At 49.1% G+C, this 24,104-nt stretch overlaps 4 protein-coding genes and 1 pseudogene across 19 annotated transcripts; 2 read left to right on the top strand and 3 right to left on the bottom strand.

Annotated features, from left to right (window-relative positions):
• The first annotated feature begins 3,030 nt into the window (after positions 1-3,030).
• On the top strand, positions 3,031-9,485 carry SLC37A4 (solute carrier family 37 member 4). Of its 2 annotated transcripts, none has more exons than XM_022560344.3 (9): positions 3,031-3,075; positions 4,282-4,623; positions 5,477-5,709; positions 6,038-6,281; positions 6,750-6,908; positions 7,154-7,239; positions 7,755-7,868; positions 8,493-8,631; positions 8,742-9,485. In XM_022560344.3, exons 2-9 carry the CDS (start codon positions 4,476-4,478, stop codon positions 8,906-8,908), a joined length of 1,290 nt encoding a protein of 429 aa, XP_022416052.1. In that variant the 5' UTR covers positions 3,031-3,075; positions 4,282-4,475; the 3' UTR covers positions 8,909-9,485. The 2 variants fall into 2 exon arrangements, with proteins under 2 accessions (XP_022416052.1, XP_022416050.1); XM_022560342.3 differs by lacking the exon at positions 3,031-3,075 and adding an exon at positions 3,132-3,680.
• Positions 9,486-10,384: 899 nt separating this feature from the next.
• Positions 10,385-13,576, bottom strand: TRAPPC4 (trafficking protein particle complex subunit 4). 2 transcript variants are annotated; one of them, XM_022560299.3, is made up of 5 exons: positions 13,063-13,576; positions 12,725-12,899; positions 12,000-12,103; positions 11,241-11,367; positions 10,385-10,743 (listed from the first exon to the last, which is right to left on the bottom strand). In XM_022560299.3, exons 1-5 carry the CDS (start codon positions 13,235-13,237, stop codon positions 10,665-10,667), a joined length of 660 nt encoding a protein of 219 aa, XP_022416007.1. In that variant the 5' UTR covers positions 13,238-13,576; the 3' UTR covers positions 10,385-10,664. The 2 variants fall into 2 exon arrangements, with proteins under 2 accessions (XP_022416007.1, XP_089771804.1); XM_089915678.1 differs by lacking the exons at positions 12,000-12,103; positions 13,063-13,576 and having other exon boundaries at positions 12,725-12,856.
• A 39-nt stretch (positions 13,577-13,615) lies between these two features.
• RPS25 (ribosomal protein S25) lies at positions 13,616-15,459 on the top strand. Its single transcript, XM_089915679.1, has 5 exons — positions 13,616-13,749; positions 13,992-14,087; positions 14,642-14,825; positions 15,216-15,314; positions 15,409-15,459. The coding sequence occupies exons 1-4, from the start codon at positions 13,747-13,749 to the stop codon at positions 15,308-15,310; spliced, it is 378 nt and encodes a 125-aa protein (XP_089771805.1). The 5' UTR covers positions 13,616-13,746; the 3' UTR covers positions 15,311-15,314; positions 15,409-15,459.
• On the bottom strand, positions 15,426-23,874 carry CENATAC (centrosomal AT-AC splicing factor). 13 transcript variants are annotated; one of them, XM_089915677.1, is made up of 11 exons: positions 23,680-23,872; positions 23,374-23,537; positions 22,870-22,968; positions 19,460-19,526; positions 19,310-19,372; positions 18,900-18,964; positions 18,644-18,747; positions 17,609-17,641; positions 15,920-16,009; positions 15,715-15,847; positions 15,426-15,631 (listed from the first exon to the last, which is right to left on the bottom strand). In XM_089915677.1, exons 1-11 carry the CDS (start codon positions 23,797-23,799, stop codon positions 15,568-15,570), a joined length of 1,002 nt encoding a protein of 333 aa, XP_089771803.1. In that variant the 5' UTR covers positions 23,800-23,872; the 3' UTR covers positions 15,426-15,567. The 13 variants fall into 13 exon arrangements, 8 of the variants coding, with proteins under 8 accessions (XP_089771803.1, XP_089771799.1, XP_089771797.1 ...); XM_089915673.1 differs by having other exon boundaries at positions 17,609-17,639; positions 18,639-18,964; positions 19,282-19,372; XM_089915671.1 differs by having other exon boundaries at positions 15,715-16,009; positions 17,609-17,639; positions 18,639-18,964; positions 19,282-19,372; positions 23,680-23,873.
• Positions 19,315-22,845, bottom strand: LOC149748821 (enhancer of rudimentary homolog pseudogene; annotated as a pseudogene). The gene is made up of 2 exons (XR_016393942.1): positions 19,460-22,845; positions 19,315-19,372 (listed from the first exon to the last, which is right to left on the bottom strand). The product of XR_016393942.1 is annotated as an enhancer of rudimentary homolog pseudogene (transcript).
• Positions 23,875-24,104: the final 230 nt, after the last annotated feature.

Here is a 24,104-nt window from a genome sequence, read left to right as displayed (position 1 = left end):
TTTTTGAAAAATATTAAAATCATGAAAGATTTCTCTTTCTTTCTTTCTTTCATTCTTTCTTTCTTTCTCTCTTTCTTTCTTTCTTTCTTTCCTCCCTTCCTTCCTTCCTTCCTTCCTTTCCTTCCTTCCTTTAATGGGAAACTGATTTCTCTTTATTTAGGCCTTAGGAAGACAATTAAATTTGGTCACATATTACTTTTTTAAAAATCTAGTTTCAGGAGTTCCCTGGTGGTCTAGTGGTTAGGATTCTGGGCTTTCACTGCCGTGGCCTAGGTTCAATCCCTGTTCCAGGAACTGAGATTCCACAAGCTGAGTGGCGTGGCCAAAAAAAAAAGAAAAAAATCTAGTTTTACACAGATAGGACCAAAGTATCAGAGAAATAATTTCTTCTGTAAAAACTGGCCAAACTTTATAAAAAATCTAACATACAATGTAATTCAAATTATATAAAGACTGCTTGGGATCATAACAGTCTGAATGTATGACAGTTGCAATTCCATTCTAATAGGTGTGAAAATATTTGCTCTCCTGTGGCTTTGGTCCAAAAGAGGTGAGCTGAATCTGCAAGAATAAAGTAAGTACCTGTGGACGAAGAATGTCGTATTCGTAAACAAAAGATGTTACAGCCATCAAGCCCTCAGCTTGATGCAGCCACCACCAACTGTGCATTCTGAGGGGATTCAAAGGAGAAAAATAGGATACTGGCCCAAAGAATTCATGTGCATACGAAAGGAATGATTTCAATGAGCCCAGACTCTTACATCTTCCAATACATAGAAAAGTCCTATATTCATTAACTTGAGATGTCTGGGTTTTCTTTAATTAACAGTAATCGTTTGATGTTCTGACAACCTGGGTTTTGCCCATATATCCTGGCTCCTCCCTTACCTCTTGAGAGCAGTCCCTCAGAGCTATCTGAGAAGGCTGTCTTCCAGGCTTAAGTCCTCAGCAAGTCTACTGAATAAAACGCAATTCTCAACTTTTGTGTTGTGCATTTTTTTTCAGTCGACATACCTAGTCTTTCGCCAACATTAGTTTAGATTGCTATTGGTAGCAGAAATGTCCATGATGACTAGTTCTACTATAACAAAGTAAAATAAAAGAATTTTTTCTTTTGGCCACGCCGCGCAGCTTGTGGGATTCCCCAACCAGGGATCGAACCCGGGCCACAGGAGTGAAAGCACAGAGTCCTAACCACTGGACTGCCAGGGAATTTCCAATTAAAGAATAGTTATCATGAACACATCACAGTATCAGATAAACTTTTTATAACAGAAAAGTATGAAGGAACAAAAAAAGATTAAGCAGCTACCACAAACAAAAAAATAGTGTCTCCCCCATAACTCTATTTGAAGGGGCAGAAAGTGCGATTAGAGGTTTATTGATGCTAATATGAAAAGAAATTCAGTATTGTATTTATTTCTTATTTTATACAACTCTTACTCTTTATAACAATGTTTATAGTCACACCCATAAAAGTATGACCCATGGCATTCAAAAGCAAACACTCTGTAATTCTTTAAAAGGGCCTTTAAAAAAAGTATAATACTGGGTTTCCCTGGTGGCGCAGTGGTTAAGAATCCGCCTGCCAAGGCAAGGAACAGGGGTTCGAGCTCTGGGCCGGGAAGATCCCACATGTCGTGGAGCAACTAAGCCCGTGCGCCACAACTACTGAGTCTGTGCTCTAGAGCCCGAGAGCCACAACTACAGAAGCCTGCACACCTAGAGCTTGTGCTCCACCGACAAGAGACGCCACTGCAATAAGAAGCCCGCGCACCACAGTGAAGAGTAGCCCCCGCTCACCGCAACCAGAGAAAGCCCGCGCGCAGCAAGGAAGACCCAACACAGCCAACAATAAAATAAATAAAATAAAAATAAATAAATTTATTTTTAAAAATTCAACTGAGAAAATTCTAAACATCTTTTTGGCTTTATTCAACAATTTATGAATCAGGACACGTCCAATCTAGCAGCTAGAAAGGCGCTCTGAGGAGCTGTACAAAATGAAAGCCTTTTATAGATAGCAGGGAACAGGAACAAGGAATTAAACTAGGCAAAAAGCAGATTGGCTATCACCAGGTTACTTCGCTTTAGGGAATGGCAGGGGGGTCTAGAGGTAGATGACATAACTAGATAACTAGTGCTGAGCAGGCGATTCCTTTTTTATTTTCTTTTTTTGGCGGCACCACATGGCATGTGGGATCCTAGTTCCCCAACCAGGATCGAACCCAGGCCCCCTGCCTTGGAAGCACGGAGTCTTATCCACTGGACCGCCAGGGAAGTCCCAGGTGATTCCTGATTGACTTATTTAAGATTCCACTTCTGGGAGAGCCACAACTGTAATTAAGTCTCCCTTTGGTGATGTGAGGCTTAGCATAAGCAACATCATTTTGGACCTGTTGTGTTTTTAACATCACTCTAAAAGAGCTTTACTCTCAACTTTGAAGCACTTATTTCAGCAATTCTTTGATGGACTCTGTGAAAGCAATTATCTAAATTTTCTGAACTTGTATCTGAATCTTCTATTGAATCCTCACAAGCACCCTATGACGTTGGTAAGAAACTGGGGGCTCATAGAGATTATTAATTACCCAGGGTCATGCTGTCAGAAGCAGTGCGTCCGGGATTCGAATTTAAGTTTTACTCAGGGCCCATACTTTAAACACTCTGGCTATTTTGTTTTAACTCTGTCCGCAATAGTCTGACCACAGATAAATGTACAAATCGTGCTTACTGAGGACTGCATTAATTTTTTACAGAAAATACTGTGTTCTCTTACAAGATGTTTCCCAGACCGTGAACAACTCGGGAACAGTAATTAATAGTTGGAGGAACTCACTGATTTGATTTGTCGAAGGCCATCAGTTAAGAAGGGGACGTACGACTCCAGCCCCTAAGGGGCGCTGTCTTCGCCCAACGACGAGCGAGACCCGCAGTCTTATATGAAAAAGTTTGTGGGTGGCCTCGGCTCTCGGGACTGGAAGACGCAGGCGGAGTCCCCGCCCCACTCTGGGCGCACGCGCATGCGCCCGCCGGGCCCCGCCCCATGCCACTCCAGCTCCCACCTCCGTTCAGGTAGGGGGCAGTGTGCGGGGGAGGGGCGTCGCCTGGGGGCGGGGCTGGAGCGGGAGTCTCAAGTGTTGCGGCTCCTTTGTTGGAGGCCCAACTTCCAATCCAACCGGGAGCAGTTTCTGAGGCTGCCGGTTCTGGGGTGGAGGCAATTGCTGGGTCCGGGAGCAGCACGCTCCCTCTCCTTTATGTCGCATGCGTCCAGGGGTCTCCCCTGCACTTGGGCCCCCGTCCATTCGCAGCCGGAGTCGGGTGTCCCGGGTAGCTTGAGGACACGGGGCTGGGCAGGTGCCGAGAGCCCGCCGCCTCGCTCCCTCCTCCCTGTTCTTGCCGCTTGGCCCCACCCCGCCTGGCCGAGCCACTCGGCGCCGGAAGCGAGGGGCCTCCGGGGCCTACGTGTGGCACCCTGCTCCGCTTGCGCCCACGCCGTCTGCTCCAATTGCTTTCCCAACCTAGCGGCAAAGCCGGGGGCGTGTTGCCGGGGCCCTGGGAAGCGGGGCGCATGGGCACTGTGCCTGGAGTCTGTCTCTGCGCCTTCCCGCCCACGGGGCGTCCGGTCACGGTCCCTGAAGCCCCAGCCTGCCTGACCGGAACCCATACTGACGTCAAGGGTAAAGGCGACCAGAGGCATCTGAGTGGCACAACCAGGACCCCTGCCCCTAGTGGGGCTTTCGGTGTGCAACCGAAAGTGGGTCCTGAGCAGGGAACTTCCTTCCCCCGCCCCTTGCTTACGGTTCTGCAACTGTCAATAAACAGTTACACCCTACCGTGTGCTAAGCATCAGGAGTTACAGGGCTTGAGGTCAGCTCTGGAAGACTTGAAAGTGAGGTTGTTGGGGGTAGGTGTCTGAGTGTGTGTGTGCGTGTGTAGAAACTAACCCAGAACCTAGTGCAGTCCCTCTCAACCAGTAAGCCCTAATAAACCTTCGCGGAATGAATGAGAAGGTAGGTGGATGAGGGAGCCGGGCTAGAGAGGGCAGCTCTACTCATCCCAACCCTGCCTCCCCTGAGCGCAAGCCGACAAAAATAATTAGGTTAAGCCTTTAATCACAGCTGGTTTCACGGGCAGGAGGACAGGGAAGAGCCGGGAAAGACAGCAATCCTGGGGACACACGGTGCTGGCCTGGCTCATGGACACTGCCTCCCTCTCGGACGCCCTCCGGGCCCCCACAGCGCGGGCGTCAGTAATCTCCTGTTTTCTTCTCTCCCTCAGGACACCGGGTTCCCTAGGAGCCGCCCCAGGCTTAATGATTGTCCAGAAGGTGCCTATAAAGGGAGCCTGGGAGGCTGGTTGGAGGAGGGAGCAGAAAAAGCCCAACTCAGCAGATCTGAGCACTTGAGAGACTCAATCAGGAGCCGTGGTCAGAGGCTCTGTGTCCCGGCCAGTAGGGCCTGCTCTTTCCCACCATGGCGGCCCGAGGCTACGGCTATTACCGCACTGTGATCTTCTCGGCCATGTTTGGAGGCTACAGCCTGTACTACTTCAACCGCAAGACCTTCTCTTTTGTCATGCCGTCGCTGGTGGAGGAGGTCCCTCTGGACAAGGATGACTTGGGTGAGCCCTGGCAGGGCAGGGAGGGGTGAGCCCAGGAACACGGGACCAGCAGGACAAGTTGGGTGTTTGTGCAGTGTGGTGGGTACAGGCATGTAGTGTGTGTGTGGAGTGTCTGCACAGCAGATGCCAGGGGACAGTGCATGTGCCGGATGAGGCGGCTCTGAGATCCATGTCTGTGGGCACAGGTAAAGGACTATGGGTATGGTCTAAGCATGTCTGAGGGCTGCTTATCTGGGGTGTGTGTGAACGCCCGCCTGTGACTAACATGTGTCCCCAGAGGCACTGTGTGTTAGAGGGATTCTGAGCACGGTTTCTGCATCTGTGTGGGTGCAGGCTAAGACCACAGGGTGAGTGCTGGCCACTGACATTGTGAGCACTGGGAACTGCGGAATTGGTGCAATGACTCCATGTGGCCTAGCAGGCTACCCTTCGGGAGGAATAAGTTCCCTGACTCCAATTCTAAGCCTTTTGCCCCATGTTCTGAGGTGGGGCAACAGAACTGCCAGAGACCCTGGGTTGGCATCCATGGTGAGGGAGAAATCAGGCATATGAGAATCCCATGGAGGAGGGCTGTCCTGCCCCCTGACAGCTGCTGCTGGAACTCTCCAAGAGGCTGAAAAGTCATGGGTCAGCCTGGGGCTAGTGCTGATGGAGAGGCGGGAGGAGTAGCCTGGCTCCATGAATGAATGTCACTATTCCAACACAGGCCCCTCCTATTCCTCTTGGAAGGAACCAGTCTCACCCTGCCAGGCACCTCTACACACCTGACCCCATGCCTTCCTCCCCCCTCCTGTGCCTCTGCCCTGGCCCCTAACCCCCCAGGTGTCCTGCTCCCTGCTCCCCTCCCCTGCAGGGCTCATCACCAGCAGCCAGTCGGCAGCCTACGCCATCAGCAAGTTTGTGAGCGGGGTGCTCTCTGACCAGATGAGTGCTCGCTGGCTCTTTTCTTCCGGGCTTCTCCTGGTTGGCCTGGTTAACGTAGTCTTTTCCTGGAGCTCCGCAGTACCCGTCTTTGCTGCTCTCTGGTTCCTCAATGGCCTGGCACAGGGGCTGGGCTGGCCCCCATGTGGCAAGGTCCTGCGGAAGGTGAGTGTCTGCTTCCAAGGAGCTGGTTCAGATTGGCAGAGAGGACACCTAAAGAGCATGTGGGCACCCTGGCACCTCCACCCGCAACCAGAGCAGGTTCCTCAGGCGTTCCAGTTCCAGCTCCAGTCCAGCTCCTCTTGCTTGTCAAGATATTTTAGGAGGCTGAACGTGGTGGGATCAGGTGGCAGATGAGGGAATTGGCCCTGCCAAGTAGAAGAGCCCTCTCCCTCATCCCTGTAATGTGAGCTTCTGGGTCTGCCCCACCTGACCCTCACCTTCAATATGGACTGTAGGCTGAGCAACTACTCTGTCCCCCTCTGCCCCACAGTGGTTTGAGCCATCTCAATTTGGCACTTGGTGGGCCGTCCTATCAACCAGCATGAACCTGGCTGGAGGGCTGGGCCCCATCCTGGCAACCATCCTCGCCCAGAGCTATAGCTGGCGCAGCACGCTGGCCCTGTCTGGGGCACTGTGTGTGGTTGTCTCCTTCCTCTGTCTCCTGCTCATCCACAATGAACCTGCTGACGTTGGACTCCGCAACCTGGACCCCACCCCCTCCAAGGGCAAGAAGGGTGAGTGCGCACTAAAGCCGACCCCTAGGGAACCTTCATTCATCATTCACCTGGCAGACTTTCATTGAGGACTGGCTGTATGCCTGGCCCTGTACTAGCTAATGGATGTCGGGATGGTGATGGAGAGTGGGTGAGGAGTAAATAAAACTCCATCCTGAGAGGCAGTCAAGTACCGGACAAGTGGCCGAGCCAACAAATGCTATGACTCATGTTATAGCCTAGTCCTTCCTTACAAGAGAGCCAGAGTTCCCTGTGTGGACAGCATTTCCTCCATCCCCGCTGGTCCTCAGGTCCTCTTTCATTCGCTGAGACTTGCAGTGGAGAAGAGAGGGCAGAACAGTGGGTGAGGGGGACCTTCCTGCTGATCCTTGGCTGTGTGGATGGACTCTGCCCCTATGGCTATTAATGTGTGGTGGGGGCAGGGCAGCCTGAGCAGAGTCCTGAAGCCTGGCCTCCTCCCACCCCCAGGCTCCCCGAAGGAGGAGAGTACCTTACAGCAGCTGCTGCTGACCCCCTACCTGTGGGTGCTCTCCACTGGCTACCTTGTGGTGTTTGGAGTAAAGACGTGCTGTACTGACTGGGGCCAGTTCTTCCTTATCCAGGAGAGAGGACAGTCAGCCCTCGTGGGTGAGACGAGTGTTGGGATGGGGCAGGCCTAGGGAGCAGGAGCCAATGCAGGGGATGGGAAATTCAGACCCGCTTCCCGTTATCCTTTCTTCTTTCCCTGAGGCCGGGCAGTACTCAGGCAGCTGTGGCCAGTCACCCTTGGGGACCTTGTACCTCTCTGGGTTTAAGTCAGTCTGGGACAACCCCAAGGTGTAACACCTTTCCACCCTTCCTTTCCCTCTTCCCACCACAACTCCCCACTGCAGGCAGCTCCTACATGAGTGCCCTGGAGGTTGGGGGCCTTGCAGGCAGCATCGCAGCTGGCTACCTGTCAGACCGGGCCATGGCCAAGGTGAGTGGGCAGAAGGGACAGGAAGGAGGAGGGTCCCTTTAAATCTTCCCAGCAGGACTGGGACAGGCACCAGAGAGGTAGGAGCCCTGGGGCACAGGCAGCTTGGCATATGCTGGTTTAGGTTGGGTGAGGTGGGAATGATTCCAGGCTACTCTTCTTTGCTGGGGATGTGGAGATGAGGCTCTTGGGGGAAAGGGTTTTAACTGATGTCAAGGAGAGCCAGAGTTTCTCTCCGCCTAGCTTCTCCACAGCCCCAGGGAAACTGGGGTTGGGGAAGGACTGGATGCAGCCTGCCACCACGTGTCCCCAAGCCTGCCCCAAGTGGAGGAAGGGATGTTGTGGAGTTTGGCCTCAGAACATAATAAGCAGGTCCCAGGGCCTCCCAGAGCTGCCTTGGGCCAAGAACTGCAATGGGATTGCCAAAGACCTGTCAGCAGAGGTCTGCCGTGTCAGCGTCCAGGGGTGAGGGTTCTCTGCTGCTCCTGGGGCCTGATGTTGCTTGACTGTGTCCACAGGCACGGTTGTCCATGTACGGGAGCCCCCGCCATGGCTTGCTGCTGTTCATGATGGCTGGCATGACAGCGTCCATGTACCTCTTCCGGGTAACTGTGACCAGTGACTCCCCCAAGGTAAATAAACAGGGACTGGCCCACGTCAGGGACAAGGATGAGAAAGCAAGGGCCACTGACTCTGTCTCCCTCTCCCTGGTCTTTCTCCGCTTCTGATTGCCCTTTTCAGTTGTTTGTACCTCCATTCCCCTCCTCTGTACTCTGATGCCCCTCCTTGACTCTGGGCCTGGTTTCTTCTCCTCTCTATGCTCCTCTAGGATGTTGCTTTCTGGACTCCGGCTCTTCACCCTCTCGCTGAGCTCACAGGCTTTACAGAGCATGAGGTGCCCTATCTTTATCTCTGGTTTCCTCTCGGTGTGTCTCACCTTTGTCCTACCGCCTCTGCCTTGCCCTTAGCCAATCCAGCTTGCACAAATCCTGAGGAGACAGCATCTCACTTGGAGGGATGGCTCCTGAACCTCCCTCCCCTACCTGCACGGGCCCCTGTGTTGGCTGAATGTGGCCCCCACTCCTCTGGCTCTGCAGTCAGCTGTGCTGGGAAGTGGTGTGTGTGGGAGTCACTTACTGTCTGCTTTTACTACAATTATTTGTTCCTGGGGCCAAGCATTCCTCTATCCAATGGCAGGGGTAGGTAGGCAGGAGGCTTTCTCAGACTTTAAATGCTACCCTGCACTGCCCTTGCAGCTCTGGATCCTGGTGTTGGGAGCTGTGTTTGGTTTCTCCTCTTATGGCCCCATTGCCTTGTTCGGAGTTATAGCCAATGAGAGTGCTCCTCCCAACTTGTGTGGCACCTCCCATGCCATTGTGGGACTCATGGCCAATGGTAAGTGATACCCCGGCTGATGCCTCGCACACAAGCCAGCTAGGGGCTGGAACAAGCCCCATTGGCTCTATCCTCACAATGACTCAGGCTCTTCCCCTCCTCCCTGACAGTGGGCGGCTTTCTGGCTGGGTTGCCCTTCAGCACCATTGCGAAGCATTACAGCTGGAGCACAGCGTTCTGGGTGGCTGAAGTGATCTGTGCAGCCAGCACAGGTGCCTTCTTCCTTCTACGAAACATCCGCACCAAGATGGGCCGAGTGCCCAAGAAGGCTGAGTGAAGACAGTGCAGGCTCTGGAGCATCCTGTCCCACTTGTGGCCTCTCCGCTCCATGGGGGTGGGGGAAGGGAGGGAGGGGACTATCTGACTAGCACCTTTGACTTTCCCTTTCTGCTCCTTTTCCCTCACCCAAGTGGCGCTGGAAGTTATCAGTGGCTAATGAGGTCCCAGCTTCCCATCTGATCTCTATTTAAAAGACAACCTTTGTTCTTGGACTCCATTAGCTCCTATTTCCTGGCTTCAAAGAGGAAACCCCTGCACTCAGGGAGTCTCCTGTATCCTTCTCCCTCTCTTGGGCCCTGCCCTGTCCCCATCCCACCCCATCCTCACCTGAGGTGAGGCTCCTCCTGCAGCAGCAGGGCAGCGATGGCCCAGGACTTCTGCCCTGAGGCCTCTCAGCAGGGGGCAACTGCTCCTGCCAATACCTTGGACTCCAGGGGAAGAGGGTCACTCTCACCAATACCCAGGGTACAGTAGGGGGGTATGGATGGGAGAGTAGAAAGACTTGTTACAGAAAATTAAAACTAGATTTGATACTAAACCCTGTCAGTGAGTCATTCTTTCAAAAAGGGTAGTACAGGGACTTCCCTGGTGGCGCAGTGGTTAAGACTCCGTGCTCCCAATGCAGGGGGCCCGGGTTCAATCCCTGGCCAAGGAACTAGATCCCACATGCATGCTGCAACTATGAGTTTGCATGCCACAACTAAGGAGCCCGCCTGCTGCAAAAGACCTGGCGCAACCAAATAGAGAAATAAATAAATAAAATAAATATTTTTTAAAAAATAGAGTACTTCTCAAAAAAAAAAAAGTGGAGGTAATACAAGCCAGAGATAGATTTTTTGGGAAATACTCCCTTAATACCTGCTTTTTCCACCCCAGAAGAGAGAGACTTCATTCCCCTGGAAGGGAAAGCTAAAGTGTAGATGGACTCCTTTAAGCTCATGTCTCTACCGCCTTCAACTTCATACTGCATAATTCAATGAACATTTTGAAGATGAAACTACTGGGTTCCAGGCAGGTTAAGTAATTTGATGGAGGGAGATAACAGTGTAGTCAGAAAGCCTGGGTTCAAACTCAGTCTGCTGGTAACTAGCTTTGAGACTTTGAGGCAGACAGCTTGTACATTGCTTGCTGAAGCTCATCCGTAATAGAAACAGAATGTACCCCCTGAGGTAAGGGAGAGGATTAAGTGAGATAAAGCAGTAAAACGTGGCTGTAAGCACTCGACAAATATCCCATCATCATTTTCATTATCATCATCACCACCATACCCACCACCTAGGAAGTCAGCAGCGATTCTGGAACTAGGACCAAGGCTCCTGGTTCAAAGTCCCGTGTTCATTCATTCACCTAATGAACATATATTTGTTTTGTTTTCTACTAGAACATAGTATCTCATTTTCCCAGAATTCCCTTATCATTCCTGTCTCCCCTCCTGAGGCTTTTCCCCCAAACCATCAATTAGGATAGCAAACACTGAGATCAAAGGAATGTTTATTATAGCATTTATGGGCCTACCTCCTCCATAAATAATCTGTACAGAGTTGGGAAGTAGGACCATGACAGATACAGGAGGAAAGAGAGCATGGTATTAAGGCTCGGGCATCGGTACATGTCATCAGGCTCAGCAACCTCCCATTTTCAAGTGCACTAACAAATGCCGCTGGGCTCGCCATCGGAGTGGAAACAGCAGGACCCCTGTTGCAGGATCTCTCAAGAATATGCGGGGAGTTGGGGGGGTCCACTGCAGGTTCAGCCTAAGACCCAGGTCCAAAAGTTCCAGCCTTCTCTGCCACCTCCAGGGCTAACTTCAGGTTCTGGTCAAACAGCTCACACCTAGGCCAGACCCAGGAAGCACAAATAAGGACAAAGTGTGAGGCCTGGCTCTCCCCCCACCTTGGGTGCAGAGGCAGAGCCAGTGGAAACTCTGCTTGAAGAAAGACATAAACCCCAAGGAAAGTCTTTGGCTTCTCCAAAAAATAAGTAAGTAAAAGGCTAGTTACTTTTGTTTTATTTAAAAATAACTCTAGGGCTTCCCTGGTGGCGCAGTGGTTGAGAGTCTGCCTGCCGATGCAGGGGACACGGGTTCGTGCCCCGGTCTGGGAGGATCCCACATGCCGCCGAGCGGCTGGGCCTGTGAGCCATGGCCGCTGAGCCTGCGCGTCCAGAGCCTATGCTCCGCAGCGGGAGAGGCCACAACAGTGAGAGGCCCGTGTACCGCAAAAAACCCAAAAAACAACCTCTATTACACTTCAAAATGACATTGGGGAAAAGCACACAGGGAGGGGGAACAAGGAGGCTTTGACCAGAATCTGGGAAGTGGGACCACATACCTGATGGGCATTTCCAGGGAGTAAAATGGATTCTTCAGGGCAAAGTCTGAGTAAATCTCATAAATCTTTCGGAGAAGAGAATCTATCCCAGCCTGCCTAGGATCCGCCAGCACCACAAACTTTATCCCTGGAGAGGGACCAGTAATGATTACCAAAGGGTAGAGAATGCAGCAAATAATGCTGTCCTTTGTTTGTACAGCACTTTCATATGCCCACTTCAATGTTATCCTTATTGCTACATAAAGCACGAAAAGCAAGATTTTGAATCTACAGGTGAGAGCAGAGAAGTGAAATGACTTTGTTGCATCAGTTGCTGACTGAGTGACCAGGCTTTGGGTCCTAGCCCTGTCACTTACTTCTGGCCTGGGGGCCCCTCAGCAGAAAGTGCCAGGCAAGGAACAAACTCAGGCAGTTTTCAATGATCTGCCTTCAGCGAGTGATGCAATGACAGTCACGATCCAAAGGTCATTTCCATTTCACATTCAAATTTCATTTTGGAACAACACACCTTCCAAAACGTGTGCAACATGAGATAACATTAAGGTGAGTTTTATCTGTGGACAGGATAATGCTCAGTGGCATGGACAAAACTGGCGTCAGACTAAATATTGCCTTTAGATTCACAAAACAAGTAACTGTCTGTGCAGTTGTCCCAGAAAAGGCTGACCAACACTCCCTTGCTTACCAAACCCAACTTGGGCCAATCCGTTCTCCCAACCTGCCCCATCGCATCCCCTTGACCTATCTAGAGATGCGTACCTGTCAATGTCTGGAAGCAGTGCAGTTTGAATGTGTCTGTCTCCAGCATCTCAATGCCTGAGCTGCCCTGTTCAGGAGACAGCTGGGAGCCGATTGCGAACAGCCTATTTGCAAAGGAGGCAAAGTTGGGAACGCACCTCATTGCTATAAGGAAGAAGTGCTTCTCGAACTTTTCCGCTGAAATGACCCTTATCTTCTGAAGAGTTCAAATTACAGCTTGAGATAGTCAGAAGCAGCAGTGTGAACTGCCTGGCAGCAGTATCAAAATTACTTAAAATTTATTTGAATTCTGCATGTATTCTACATTCATACTTTGCTACAAAACATTGTACATTGAAAACTTTGGGTGAAATTAACACTCTGGGACTATGTGCCACGTTTACTCACCCCGTGACTATGCATATCCAGCACATCTCATACCATAATTGACAGCAAGAAAAGATCTTAAAGATCATTTAGCTCAATTGCCTTACTTTAAAGATGAAGAAACTTAAGACTCAGAAAAGAGAAGGTGACTTAAGCAAACAAAATCACACCACTGCCAGCATTACCTACAGCCTAGTCATACTGGATCAATTCTTTTCATGACACAAGAACTGAGGATTTAGAAGGAGGAAGGTAAGCACCGCCGCTCAGGAAGTCTCTGAGTGCAGAAACACACTAATCCAGCCAGCCTATGAGCCAAGTGCAGAACGACAAAATCTAGGAAGGGTTGTGAGACTTACGAGTGGAACATGGAGGCCAGCATGAGCTTCTCATTGGAGGTGAGGCGAGGCCGGCCGAATCGAATGGACACCGGGTAGTTAGCAGGATTGCCCAGGTACTCCAGCACCTCTTTCCCATCGGCCGTGTACTTGCCGCTCACATCCACACCATTGATGGCCAGCACTGCGTGGCCCACTGCAGAGCCGAGGCTAAGCGTCAACGAAGCCTCAGCTTGGAGATCCCACCAAGGCGACAATGGACCCGGCCCCAACTCCTCACCCCCTCCGCGCCCCGCCCAGAGACACCTGCCCAAAACGGCGGCACCGGACCCCGCCCCCCAGGCCCGAGCCTAACCCACCCCGGATGCCGTCGCGCTGGCCGAAGGCAACCAGCACACGATCGTCATGCAGTTTGAGCAGCAGATCAAGCGGGTAACTGAAAGTTTTCTCAGCCTCGGCCCGTGGCGCGTAGCTGTCCAACTGGTAAATGAGGCCTCCAGCTTTGTTCACCACAAACACACTGAAAATCGCCATCGCTGCCGCCGCTACTGCGGGACTGCCTCCCTCTCCCGGCCCCGCCCCGGAACCGCAGCACAGGACCTGCCCCCGGCGCCCCGACCGCGCGTTCCCTCTCGACCCGGGAGCGCGGCCCGCTGCGGCGCTTGCGCACTTGGAGCACGCCTGGCTGTCAGTAACGCTGGGACGTTAGCTGTCGGGATCTAGAAAATTGTTTTCCGTCCCTTTTCCCAGGTTTTTAGTGTCACGAAACAGCAACGTGTGACTGCCTCACAACTAGTCGCAAAGCGCAAAAGGTAGGGGCAGCCTCGAGTGCCTCCGGCTGCAGGGTAAGCTCGCACTGCTCGCAGCCAGTTCCGGGCCTGAGTCAGGCCTGCGCCTCCGGACTTCCTCCGCGCGGTCCCGCCCCTTACCCCGGAAGCACTCGCTGCAGGCGGAGATTTCTGGGCTTCTTCGCTAGACGCACTTCCTTTTTGTCCGACATCTTAGGGAGGCGAGGTGGTGGCAGTTGCTTTCCCGGCTTCGCTATGGTGAGAGCTCTGTTCGGGGACAGCCGGCGTGGTTTCGGGAGCCGGCGGTGCCGGCGCGCATTTGGGGCGGCATCGGAGGAGGGCTCCCAGAACTGCCGGGCCGCGTGTCGAGGCGGGCGGGCTATTGCTTCCCCCATGTGCTCCGTCAGTGGAGTCTGGGCGGGGGGTGAGGTGGAGCGCAGGGGTAGGGGGAGCGTGGGGCTGCCTTGAGACCTGGCAGTATTCCCGCTTTTCTTCTGTAGCCGCCCAAGGATGACAAGAAGAAGAAGGATGCCGGAAAGTCGGCCAAGAAAGACAAAGACCCAGTGAACAAGTCTGGGGGCAAAGCCAAAAAGAAGGTAGGAGTCAGTCGCTTGAACGTTGAGGGAGGCTGCGGGCACCCGTCCCTTATCGATATATTAAGTGACACCTAGCAGATGGCTTGTAAGGTTGTGGGGTCTAGAGTCAGGTTATTACAGCTTATGCTTTCATCAGCATTCTGTTTTTTCGTTATTTGGAGAATGGGGTCATATACGCTGTTTGGAAATTAGATGTGTACAGAGCATTTATTTTGATACGCAGCACATAGTGTTATTTTAGTTGGTTTCGTGGGGCTCAGTCAGTATCTGAAAGTCTCAATAATAGGTTCCCCCCCCCGCCCCCAACCAGATGTGTCTTTGATGCCCTTAACGACAACCAGGGTCTCTTTTTGCTTTGAATTCTGGCTTTCTAATTATTTGAATCTTAATTTGCAGAGTTTCTGCAAATTCTGCATTTCATAGATTTCTGCAGGCCAAGGAATAGAGCCACTCTCTCAGTATAGCCGTACAGCCAAGTAACAGTTCTTTGAGGCAGGTTGTTCCAGAGGAGGGAAGAATGGAGCACTGATTTTTTTTTTTTTTTTGGTGAGCAGAAGTGGTCCAAAGGCAAAGTTCGGGACAAGCTCAATAACCTAGTCTTGTTTGACAAAGCAACATATGACAAACTCTGTAAAGAAGTTCCCAACTATAAGCTTATAACTCCAGCTGTTGTCTCTGAGAGACTGAAGATTCGTGGCTCCCTGGCCAGGGCAGCCTTGCAGGAGCTCCTTAGTAAAGGTGAGAGGGGTGTGTTGTACTGATTTGTATGCTTTTGCACCTTAAGTTGGCCTGACCGTGCTAGCCATCTTAAATGCAATAGGTGGTTGTTAGTAATGTAATTCTAACATGTTATCTAGGTTATTGGTTAGTGCCCAATAATGGAAAACAGTGATTTGCAAGTTATAGTAAAGTGCTGTGAAGGTGGCCATCCCAAGAGCAGGTGGTGAGTCCCTTGTTTTAAAAGGGTAAGTCAAATTAGATTATAACCAAGAAATGTAGGCATGCCTCCTAAACTCATGCTTAAATTCAGCATTTCTCTTTTGGGATGGAATATAAAACAGATATTTCTAGTGTCTTATTAAGTATTTCATAGTACTATTGTGTGAAAATTTTATGCTTTCTTTCTAGGACTTATTAAACTGGTTTCAAAGCACAGAGCTCAAGTAATTTACACCAGAAATACTAAGGGTGGAGATGCTCCAGCTGCTGGTGAAGATGCATGAACAGGTGAGCAAGAACCCAGGGGTTCATGGTGTAGGAAGTATGCATGCCTTCACAAGGGTCTATAGTTCTGATTCTTGAATTTTTTTTTTTTTTACAGGTCCCACCAGCTGTATATTTGGAAAAATAAAACTTTATTAAATCAAATAAATGGGCATGTCTGTTTCCTAAGAAAGGCAGTTACAAAGGATAATTGTAGGTATCGGCTTGTTGATTTGGCTTTGAGCATTATGGTAGTTGAAAATGTATTAGGAAACCATTAACTTTTCTTTTTATGTGACTGCTGTTTGTTTCTTGCTGCGGCTTCAGTTTTGAATTGATGCCTGAAAGGAAATGAAGGGTTAGCAGGACGAAGGGTGAGATCTCCAAGGGGGAGTGGGTTGGGGTCCTGACACTGGGCCCATACCTGGATTGCCAGCGGCGTCCATTATTCCAGACCCGGCCAAAAGAGGGCAGCCAGCCTGCACCGGTGCTGGAGTTATGATCAAAGTTGGCCCCAACTCTGTCTGGTGGGAGTTTCTTCAATTTCTGTTTTTCCTCTACAATAAGAAGTTTTATTTGAGTAGGAAGACTTAAAGAACCCATCACTATTTCTGAATTAGTTAACTTACTTTCTTTGAGAAACTCTTCATAGGAGGGTCCTATTTGTTGGTTCCCAGAGCTACAGTCCTCATCTTGGACCATCCAGGGAGGTGTGGCACCTGGAAAAGGAAGACCCTTTAAACAGAAATGAAAGCACTTAAAAAAAAGTTTTTAACCTTCAGGCTGTTGTGAAACATAGCTAGCTGTAAGTTCCTACCTAATTGAAAATTATAAATGTTTGTAAACAAAACCCAGGAATTCTGGACCATGGGAAGTTGAGGGGCCTAGGCTAATTTAAAAGGTGCTGATACTTAATAGCTGTATCAATACAGCAATACATGCCTGACAAACTACACACATTTAAAGTGTGCAATTTGAAATGTCTGGGATGAAATCACCACCACCATGTATCCTTGTGCCCCTTTAAAATATTTTCTAGCACGCTTCCCTTATACCCCTCTTCCCAGGCAGCCACTGGTGTGCTTTCTGTTGCTATAGGTTAGTTTGCGTTTTCCGTAATGTTGTATAAATGGCATATATTATGTACCCTTGTGTACCTTTTAGCATAGTTACTTTGAGGTTTTTGTGTTACGCGTGTTTTCCATCGTTCCTTCTTCGTTATTGAGTATTTTTTGAAGTGTTCATTGGCTGAGGCACATTGGGATTTTTTTTCAACTTTTAAAGAAGCTGCCAAACTGTTTTCCAAAGTAGTTATGCCAGTTTGCATTCCCACCAGCAGCGTATGAGAGTTCCTGCATATATAAATGGTCAGTCTTTAGCCTTTTTTAATTCTTTGGCCACGCCATGTGGCATGTGGTATTGTTCCCTGACCAGGGATTAAATCCGTGCTCCCTGCATTGAGAGTGCGGAGCCTTAACCACTGGACCGCCAGGGAAGTCCTAGTTTCAGCCATTTTGATGAGCATCTTTTTATATGCCTTTATTGAGTGTTGAGAGGTTTTCATACATTGAGAATACACATCCTTCACCAGATGCTGCTTTACTTTGGAAAGACGTTTGTTACGCTAAAGTTTGTAATCTTCCATTTTTCAAGCAAAGTACTTTTTCCCTTAGTTGAAATACAAGGAGACGAGTGGCTGTAGCATGGCTAATGCCATGGTGGGCACTGTGTACGGTATAGAGACTTCTCTGGCCCTCAATTGCAACGAGTTTTATTTTTAAAATTTATTTTATTGAAGTATAGTTGATTTACAATGTTGTGTTAATTTCTGCTGTACAGCAAAGCGACTCAGTTATATATGTATTCTTTTTCATATTCTTTTCCATAATAGTTTATCACAGGATATTAAATATAGTTCCCTCTGCTATACAGTAGGACCCTGTTGTTTATACTCTTTATTTTCACTATTAAGTGTATTCTTTTAAAAAACACTTTAACACACACTCATATAGTGGTTGAACAAAAACCCTTATAAGAATTACCATGTCTGACATTTTCTAAGTTTAAAACACCTTAGATCTGAAAGTTTTAAAAAAAAAAATCCGGTAAACAGGTGAATGTACATCTGTTACTTTCCTGAGTTACTCAGACACATTTGACATATGTGCCTTCGATACCCTTCTACCAGTGAAAGGCCTAGAACTCAGGTGTGTCTCAAAGATCCCAAGTTGACTGACAGTGCTGTATCTTAATCAACTTTATTCTTTAAAAAAAAAAAAAGCTTCTTACAGTTTGAGAAATATTGCCGTGGGTCTTACCTGAGTGGATGTTACCAATTCCTGGTGTATCCTGTAGTTGGAAATGGGAAAAAATCATAAGAAAGCCAAGAGATGATAGGATACTCATAGCCTAGAGGAAGAAATTTTACTGGAGGTGGATGGAACCACTGCCATGATGCTAGTTCTGCACTGGGTTGATGTTAAATCTTACAAAGCACAGCAAATCACTGAAAGACAGTCTTGCCCTCACCAGACTCAAGGTCTTAGTAGCAGAGATGTCCAAAAATAAGTGCCTACTAGATGGTAGGTAAACGAAACCCTTTTCTTACAGAGCATACATACTACTGGGAAAGAGAAGTATGAATTACACAAATTACATTCACAGCTTTTTACATGGGGCTACATCCATTTATAACAGTTTTCCATGAAAAAGTGACATTCAAGCTAAGAGCTGAAGGAAGGTGAGGGTTAAGTAGATGGTGAGGGAAGGAAAGCATATCATTTAAGACAATGGCGATTACATGTTCAAAAGCAAGGAGGAGCACAGTGCAGCTGGAGGATAGAATGTAAGACAGCAGGTGATGCGATTATTTTCTGTTGTGTTTGGGACAAGATTGCAGTAGTAGGAATTGTTCCAAGGTGGAATAGAGACCAGCTTGTATTCAGGAGATAAAGTAGGTAAGACATACTCATTGAGGGAATGTGAAAAATGAAAGAAAGGAGGAGATAAGGATCTGCATCTGCAGTTAATGGAGACACAGGAGTGGTGGGGTGGCTTCAGGTGCCTGTGGGGCATCTGTAAATGCCCCGTATTGAGCTGGAACTGGATTCTGCACAGGATGAGATTTAGGAGTCGGTACTTCTATGTGGCAATTGGGGCAGTGTGTGGATAAGATCACCATGGAGGGTGACGAAAAAGTCCAAGAACATGATACTATGGGATAGGGCAGCAAGAGGGAAAAGCCTGCTTAGACAGGAAAGGCCAGAATACACAGAAAAGCCAGGAGAGGTGGGTGTCCTGGGAACTGAGGGGGCACTGGCCCTTTCCCAACTTTCGTATCCATTGTACCTGATGATGGCCAATGAATGTCAGCAGTTGTCCTGTCTCCATCCAGTCAAGCTCTGGGGCTGGTGGCAGGTCCACATATGAGGGCTGCTGTGAGGTGGAGGCTACTTGGCTGAAAAAGACAAACAGGAGCCAGGCTGGCAGACAAGGTCCTTGAGTCATGAGGATAGCAAAGATGAGATTTGTTCCCTTTTCCCAGCCAAAGTTACAGAATGTTCTAAGAGATGTCAGAACTCCCAATAAGAGGTTTCCTAACAGTCTTACCTGTTTGTCCCTTTCCAGCTTCCAGGTGCCGAAGAGCCCTCTTCTGGGTCTGGCACTGTCTGAGGCTGAGTTTGATTCAGGAAAAATAAATGTGTCTAGGATGCTTAAGAATTTGCCTAGGCCATGCTCCCACCCTCCAGAAGTAAACAAATTGACATATTGAGGGTACTGCCCATATCTTGCAAACTTCCCTCCCTCCCTCCCTGCCTCCCTTCCCCAGCCTGGCCCACATCATCTCCACTGACAAAGGCCTGCACCCTGGTGGGCAGGTAAGGGAATTCAAGCCGAGCAGATAAAGCATGGAGTCCATGAATTCTCATAAGAAGAGCTGGTAGGTGAAATGTTGGACCTGGGAGAAGCAGGAATCAGCGGATTTGGATACTGCTCTGGCTCCTCCGAGGGAAACCAACCTCTAAGACAGACCGAACCACCTCCTGCCGGCTGTGCTCCACCTCACGGATCTGAGCTGCCATCTGTGGGAGAGAGGCTGCTTAGATAGGTACAAAATGGTGGTGGTGGTGGGGGGGCTGGGTCCTTCAGAGGCCTTTCCTTTAACTCACCTCTTTAATCACTTCATCCTCTTTTTCCTCATAGGAATCCAGACTTTTCACCATGGACTTCTTGAATCTAAAAAGAAAAAGGGCAAGTCCCGGTCAGTTGTGAAAAGATAGTAGATCATTTTTCTCTGAATTTTGGGTAGTGTCAAACTCCCAGAAACAAAATAGTACAATGAACACTCATGTACCTCTCCCCCAGATTCACTGTAAACGTTTTGCCATACTGGCTCCAGTTTGCTTATAAACACATTGCCTTTCTGCCAAGAACATGAGACTTAATTCTAGATTTTTCAGCATACATCTCCTGGGAACAGGAACAGCCTATGAAACCATTACCATACTTAAGAAAATCAATTTCCCTTTATTGATGTCCAAATTGTCCCATATTTGGGGCAACAATATATTTGCAGTTGTTTTTATCCTACAATACAAAGGTATCCGAATAACATCAATGCTGCTGTCAGCAATAAGACTACTAAGCAAAGCTCAAGGTTTCTTTGCAGTTCATTAGTCCTCAGAAAACCTAAGGGTGTGCAGTCAGATTTTTGTGTTCAAATGTTACTTGAATTCTTACTCTTTCATCATTGTTATCAACTGATATATAATATAACTGTCTTTGTTTGCCTAATTTTATTATTATTTTTTGAAAATATAACTAGAGGACATTTGTTTTTCACTAAGACTTTGTCTTGAGGACATAACTAAACTGCGTCAGCACCCCCCACCCCGATCTGAAGAAGGGTATTAGTACAGTCAATGTTCAGATACGAACAGTTTGAAGGACTGGAACCAACAGTAACTGACAAAAACCAACTTCCATCTAAATCATCATAAAAATGTTTTAAGTTAAAAAGGGAGGGGGAGAAGGGGGCAAAAGGAGTTTGATTGAACAAGATCCTCACATTTCATCTAATACATTCAACCCTGGCTAGCGTATACCAAAATGGAAACTGGATTACTATAATAAAAACTTCTTCTGCAGCACTCTGTACACACCTGTGTTCCAAGCCCACCCCCATCCCCCTAATGCTTCCAGACTCAACTATATGATGAAGGAGCGTATAAATCTCTCTAATCCAGTCTTTGTTATAAGGCTGGTATGTCTGGGTATCAGCTCAGTAAACAAGGCAGCTGAGGTCTTCCAGGTCATCAATAAAATCAAATAACTGATACCATACGTGATAGAGGGGCTGCTGGGATTCACTCTCTTCAGATGTTCTTCATACATTATACAAACACCTTCCATGCATTCATTCACAGATTCATAGCATAAGTTCTGCCTTCTGGCCTCTTGGTAGGCTGTACCAGCAAAATGGTGTGAGACATGTCGCCAAACTCTTGCAGCCGCTGCCGACTACTCTGCCGACTCTGCCACTGCACACGAGCTTATAGCCTTTTTGCCTAATTTTAATATGTAAAACATTTATGTAGGGGAATGGCTCTATCAAGGTGCCCTGGCAGCCTTGCATGTATCCTTACAGGCAAAGCCTTGAACTGCAGCTTATCAGAGTTTTGGCTGAAGGTCTACATGATCCTCCTGGAACACAAGAGGACAGGATGCCTGAAAGGAACTGCTAGGAGGCCATCTCCCACTCGTCTCCCTATCTCTCATGGGAGACCATTATGAAACAGTTTCTCATCAACTCTCAGTTCTGATGGGGTATGGGACTTTGTGCTCTCAGGTTTGAGCTGTAGATACAAAAGCACGTAGCTGCAGTCTAGACTTGGCTCCCCAGCAAAAGTATCGCACAGCTCACACTGTAGTCACCCAGCCCTATTTGTATCAGTATGGTCCTTTTTGGTGTGTTGGACAACCTGGGAAGCTGGCACTTCGGGCTTACTCTTTTCAATGCCTATGTAACAAACTGCCTGAATCTAAAAGTAGCTTACTGTGGGACTTTCCTGGTGGTCCAGTGGTTAAGAATCCCCCTTCCAATGCAGGGGACTTGGGTTTGATCCCTGGTCGGGGAACTAAGATCCCACATGCTGCAACTACTGAGCCCATACGTGCCACAACTAGAGTGCCCACGTGCTCTGGAGCCTGCATGCACCAGAACTAGAGAGAAGCCTGCGTGCTGCAATGAAGATCCTGCATGCCGGCACTAAGACCCGATGCAGCCAAATAAAAAGACTAATCTTTTAAAATAATGATTAGGACTTCCCTGGTGGCGCAGTGGTTAAGAATCCGCCTGCCAATGCAGCGGACACGGGTTTGAGCCCTGGTCTGGGAAGATCCCACATGCCACAGAGCAACTAAGCCTGTGCACCACATCTACTGAGCCTGTGCTCTAGAGCCTGCGAGCCACAGCTACTGAAGCCTGCACACCTAAAGCCTGTGCTCCGCAACAAGAGAAGCCACTACAATGAGAAGCCCGTGCATGCACCGCAATGAACAGTAGCCCCCACTTGCCGCAACTAGAGAAAGTCTGCGTGCAGCAACAAAGACCAGACGCAGCCAAAAATAAACTTTTTATTAAAAAAAAAAATTAAAAAAATAATAAAAGTGGCTCGTTGTATCTTTACTGGTCAAATCAGTCAGGCTTGGCCTGGCCTTGTGTGAGCTTGAAATTTATAAAGCTCAAAAGTCAAATTATATTTAAATAAAAAGTTCAAAGAGTCCATCCTCATAATTCTCAATTATAACCTTTGCTGCTCAACTATCCTTTATTCACCCACCAAAAACCATATGGAGCTGAGCCAGGGTGTGAGGAGTGAGTGGCCTCAGTTTCTCACCTCCTCCCAGTCTGAACCACAGATTTTAAGGCAAGGTGGTGGGATTTAGGCATTTCTTATTTCCTCATTATTCTTCACATTGGGTAGAAAGAAATAACAAACACCATGTGTTTTCTTAACTTTGGCTTTGGGATCCCCTTGGGTTCCACACTCCACAATCTCAATATGGTCCCAATAAAAGTGATGATGTGAGCTGCCTGAGTCCTCTTCCTGAGGCAGTCAGGGCTCACTCCCTCTCTGTGCTGTCCAGCTTCCTACAGTCCGGTTCCTTGGGGTCCTCCGAGGCCAGTTAAAATAGAGTCTAAAACTATTAAAAGTGGGCACTGGGTGAGCACCAGTTTCTTGCACACTATAAAAAGCATCTTCTGCTCCTAAAGAACCTTAGTAGTTTCTGTGTCATACATTTAAGTAGTTGATTATGGTCAGCTTTAATTATACACTATCCTCTATTTGCTAAATACATTGTAAATCCCCCCCCCAACTAGATTATAAACCTTTCAAGGACTCTGTCATATTTCTTTTGTGTCCAATATGGTGCCTAGGATAATGACTGCTACAAAGACAATGGTTACTAATGAAGTCCTTACTAAACTTCCCAAGCAGTAGAGGAAGCTCCAGTACCTGACACAGGCCCAGAGAAGCCACACTCTGCTACTTCATCATGTGAAGTAGTGACTTACCGTGCATAATCCTGGGGGGAGATCAAAAACTTCTCTTTCATCTGGAACTCAGCCTTGTTCTCCCACCAGAATCTGTTGGTTGCTTTCTTGTGCTCTGGACTGAGAATGGAAAGGACAAGTAATCTCAGTGATAGATTGCAGAATATTACACAGATATCTAGGCATTAGATAAATAATGCAAACTGACATCTGGGTTTCTGTCTCTGGGCAAGGCTGAGAGAATACTCTTCAAGATCTCCAGTCTCCCCCTTCCAATAAAAATGTGAGAATCTGAGAGGAAGTGATGGGAGGGAACCTTGATTGAACCTGCCCAGCTGACTTTCCCAGCTAGACCACCAACACCACTGGGACCATGGCAGCCGTAAGCCCGCTACCTTCAAGGCTGGCAATGCCTACAAGATGACTCAATCAAATCACAAAAGCGTTCTTCCTCTCACCCACCCTAAACCCTCCCTCCCACAAATGTACACGACTGTTGTATACGGCTCCCGGCCCGGCGCTCACCTGGCCAGATGCTCCAACAGCCCCCCATGCAGCACGGTCAGGTTTCCGTGGCTCAGGTGTTTCCTCACCTCACAGCCGCAGCACAGGCACCAGCAGCACCGCTCGTGCTCGGGCACGTAACGCTCCACCTGAGCGGCGCGGACGGCCTTGCGGGCGGCCTCCACCTGCCGCGGAGAGGGTACCAAGGGGAAGAGGCTAAGTAGGACCCCGGCGGGACCCCCAGATCCCACCCCCTCGGGCCCTCACAGCCCCGCCCCCATTCCCGCCCCGTCCTGTCCAGGGTTTCCTCCAGCCTCCCGTCCGCACCTGAGGCAGAAGCCGCTCCAAAGCCACCTTCAGCTGCCGCTGGTGCTTGCGACTGTAGACGTGTCCGCGGCCGCAGAAGAAGGTCTGGCGGCAAACAGGGCAGCGCTCCGCCGGCGCCATCTACCCAGGACTGGGGAATCCGCGACGCGCAGCCTCTCCTTCGCCGTCTGGTGACCTCTGACCCCCTCAGGGGCGGGGCGAACCCAGCGGCCCCAGAGGCCCCCGCGGCCCCCAGCGGCCGACAGGCGCCACTGCAAGTCCTATTACGGTTGCGCGGCTTTTTCTCTGGGAACCCTCATTGCGCACAAACCCAGCCCGTCGCCAGTACCGGCAAATGCAGTCTGGCTGGAAAAGGTGAGGGGAAGGAGCGCACGCAACAGTTAGGGGGGACCGCGCACGTATCTGGAATCTGACAAGGACCCGTA

This window comes from Delphinapterus leucas, chromosome 7 (assembly GCF_059928025.1).
Source record: "Delphinapterus leucas isolate spDelLeu-1000000601 "Yukka" chromosome 7, BTC_Dleu_Yukka2, whole genome shotgun sequence".
Classification (NCBI taxonomy): domain Eukaryota; kingdom Metazoa; phylum Chordata; class Mammalia; order Artiodactyla; family Monodontidae; genus Delphinapterus; species Delphinapterus leucas.
The sequence above is the reverse complement of the archived record's forward strand: the minus strand, read 5'-3'. Positions and strand labels throughout refer to the sequence as shown.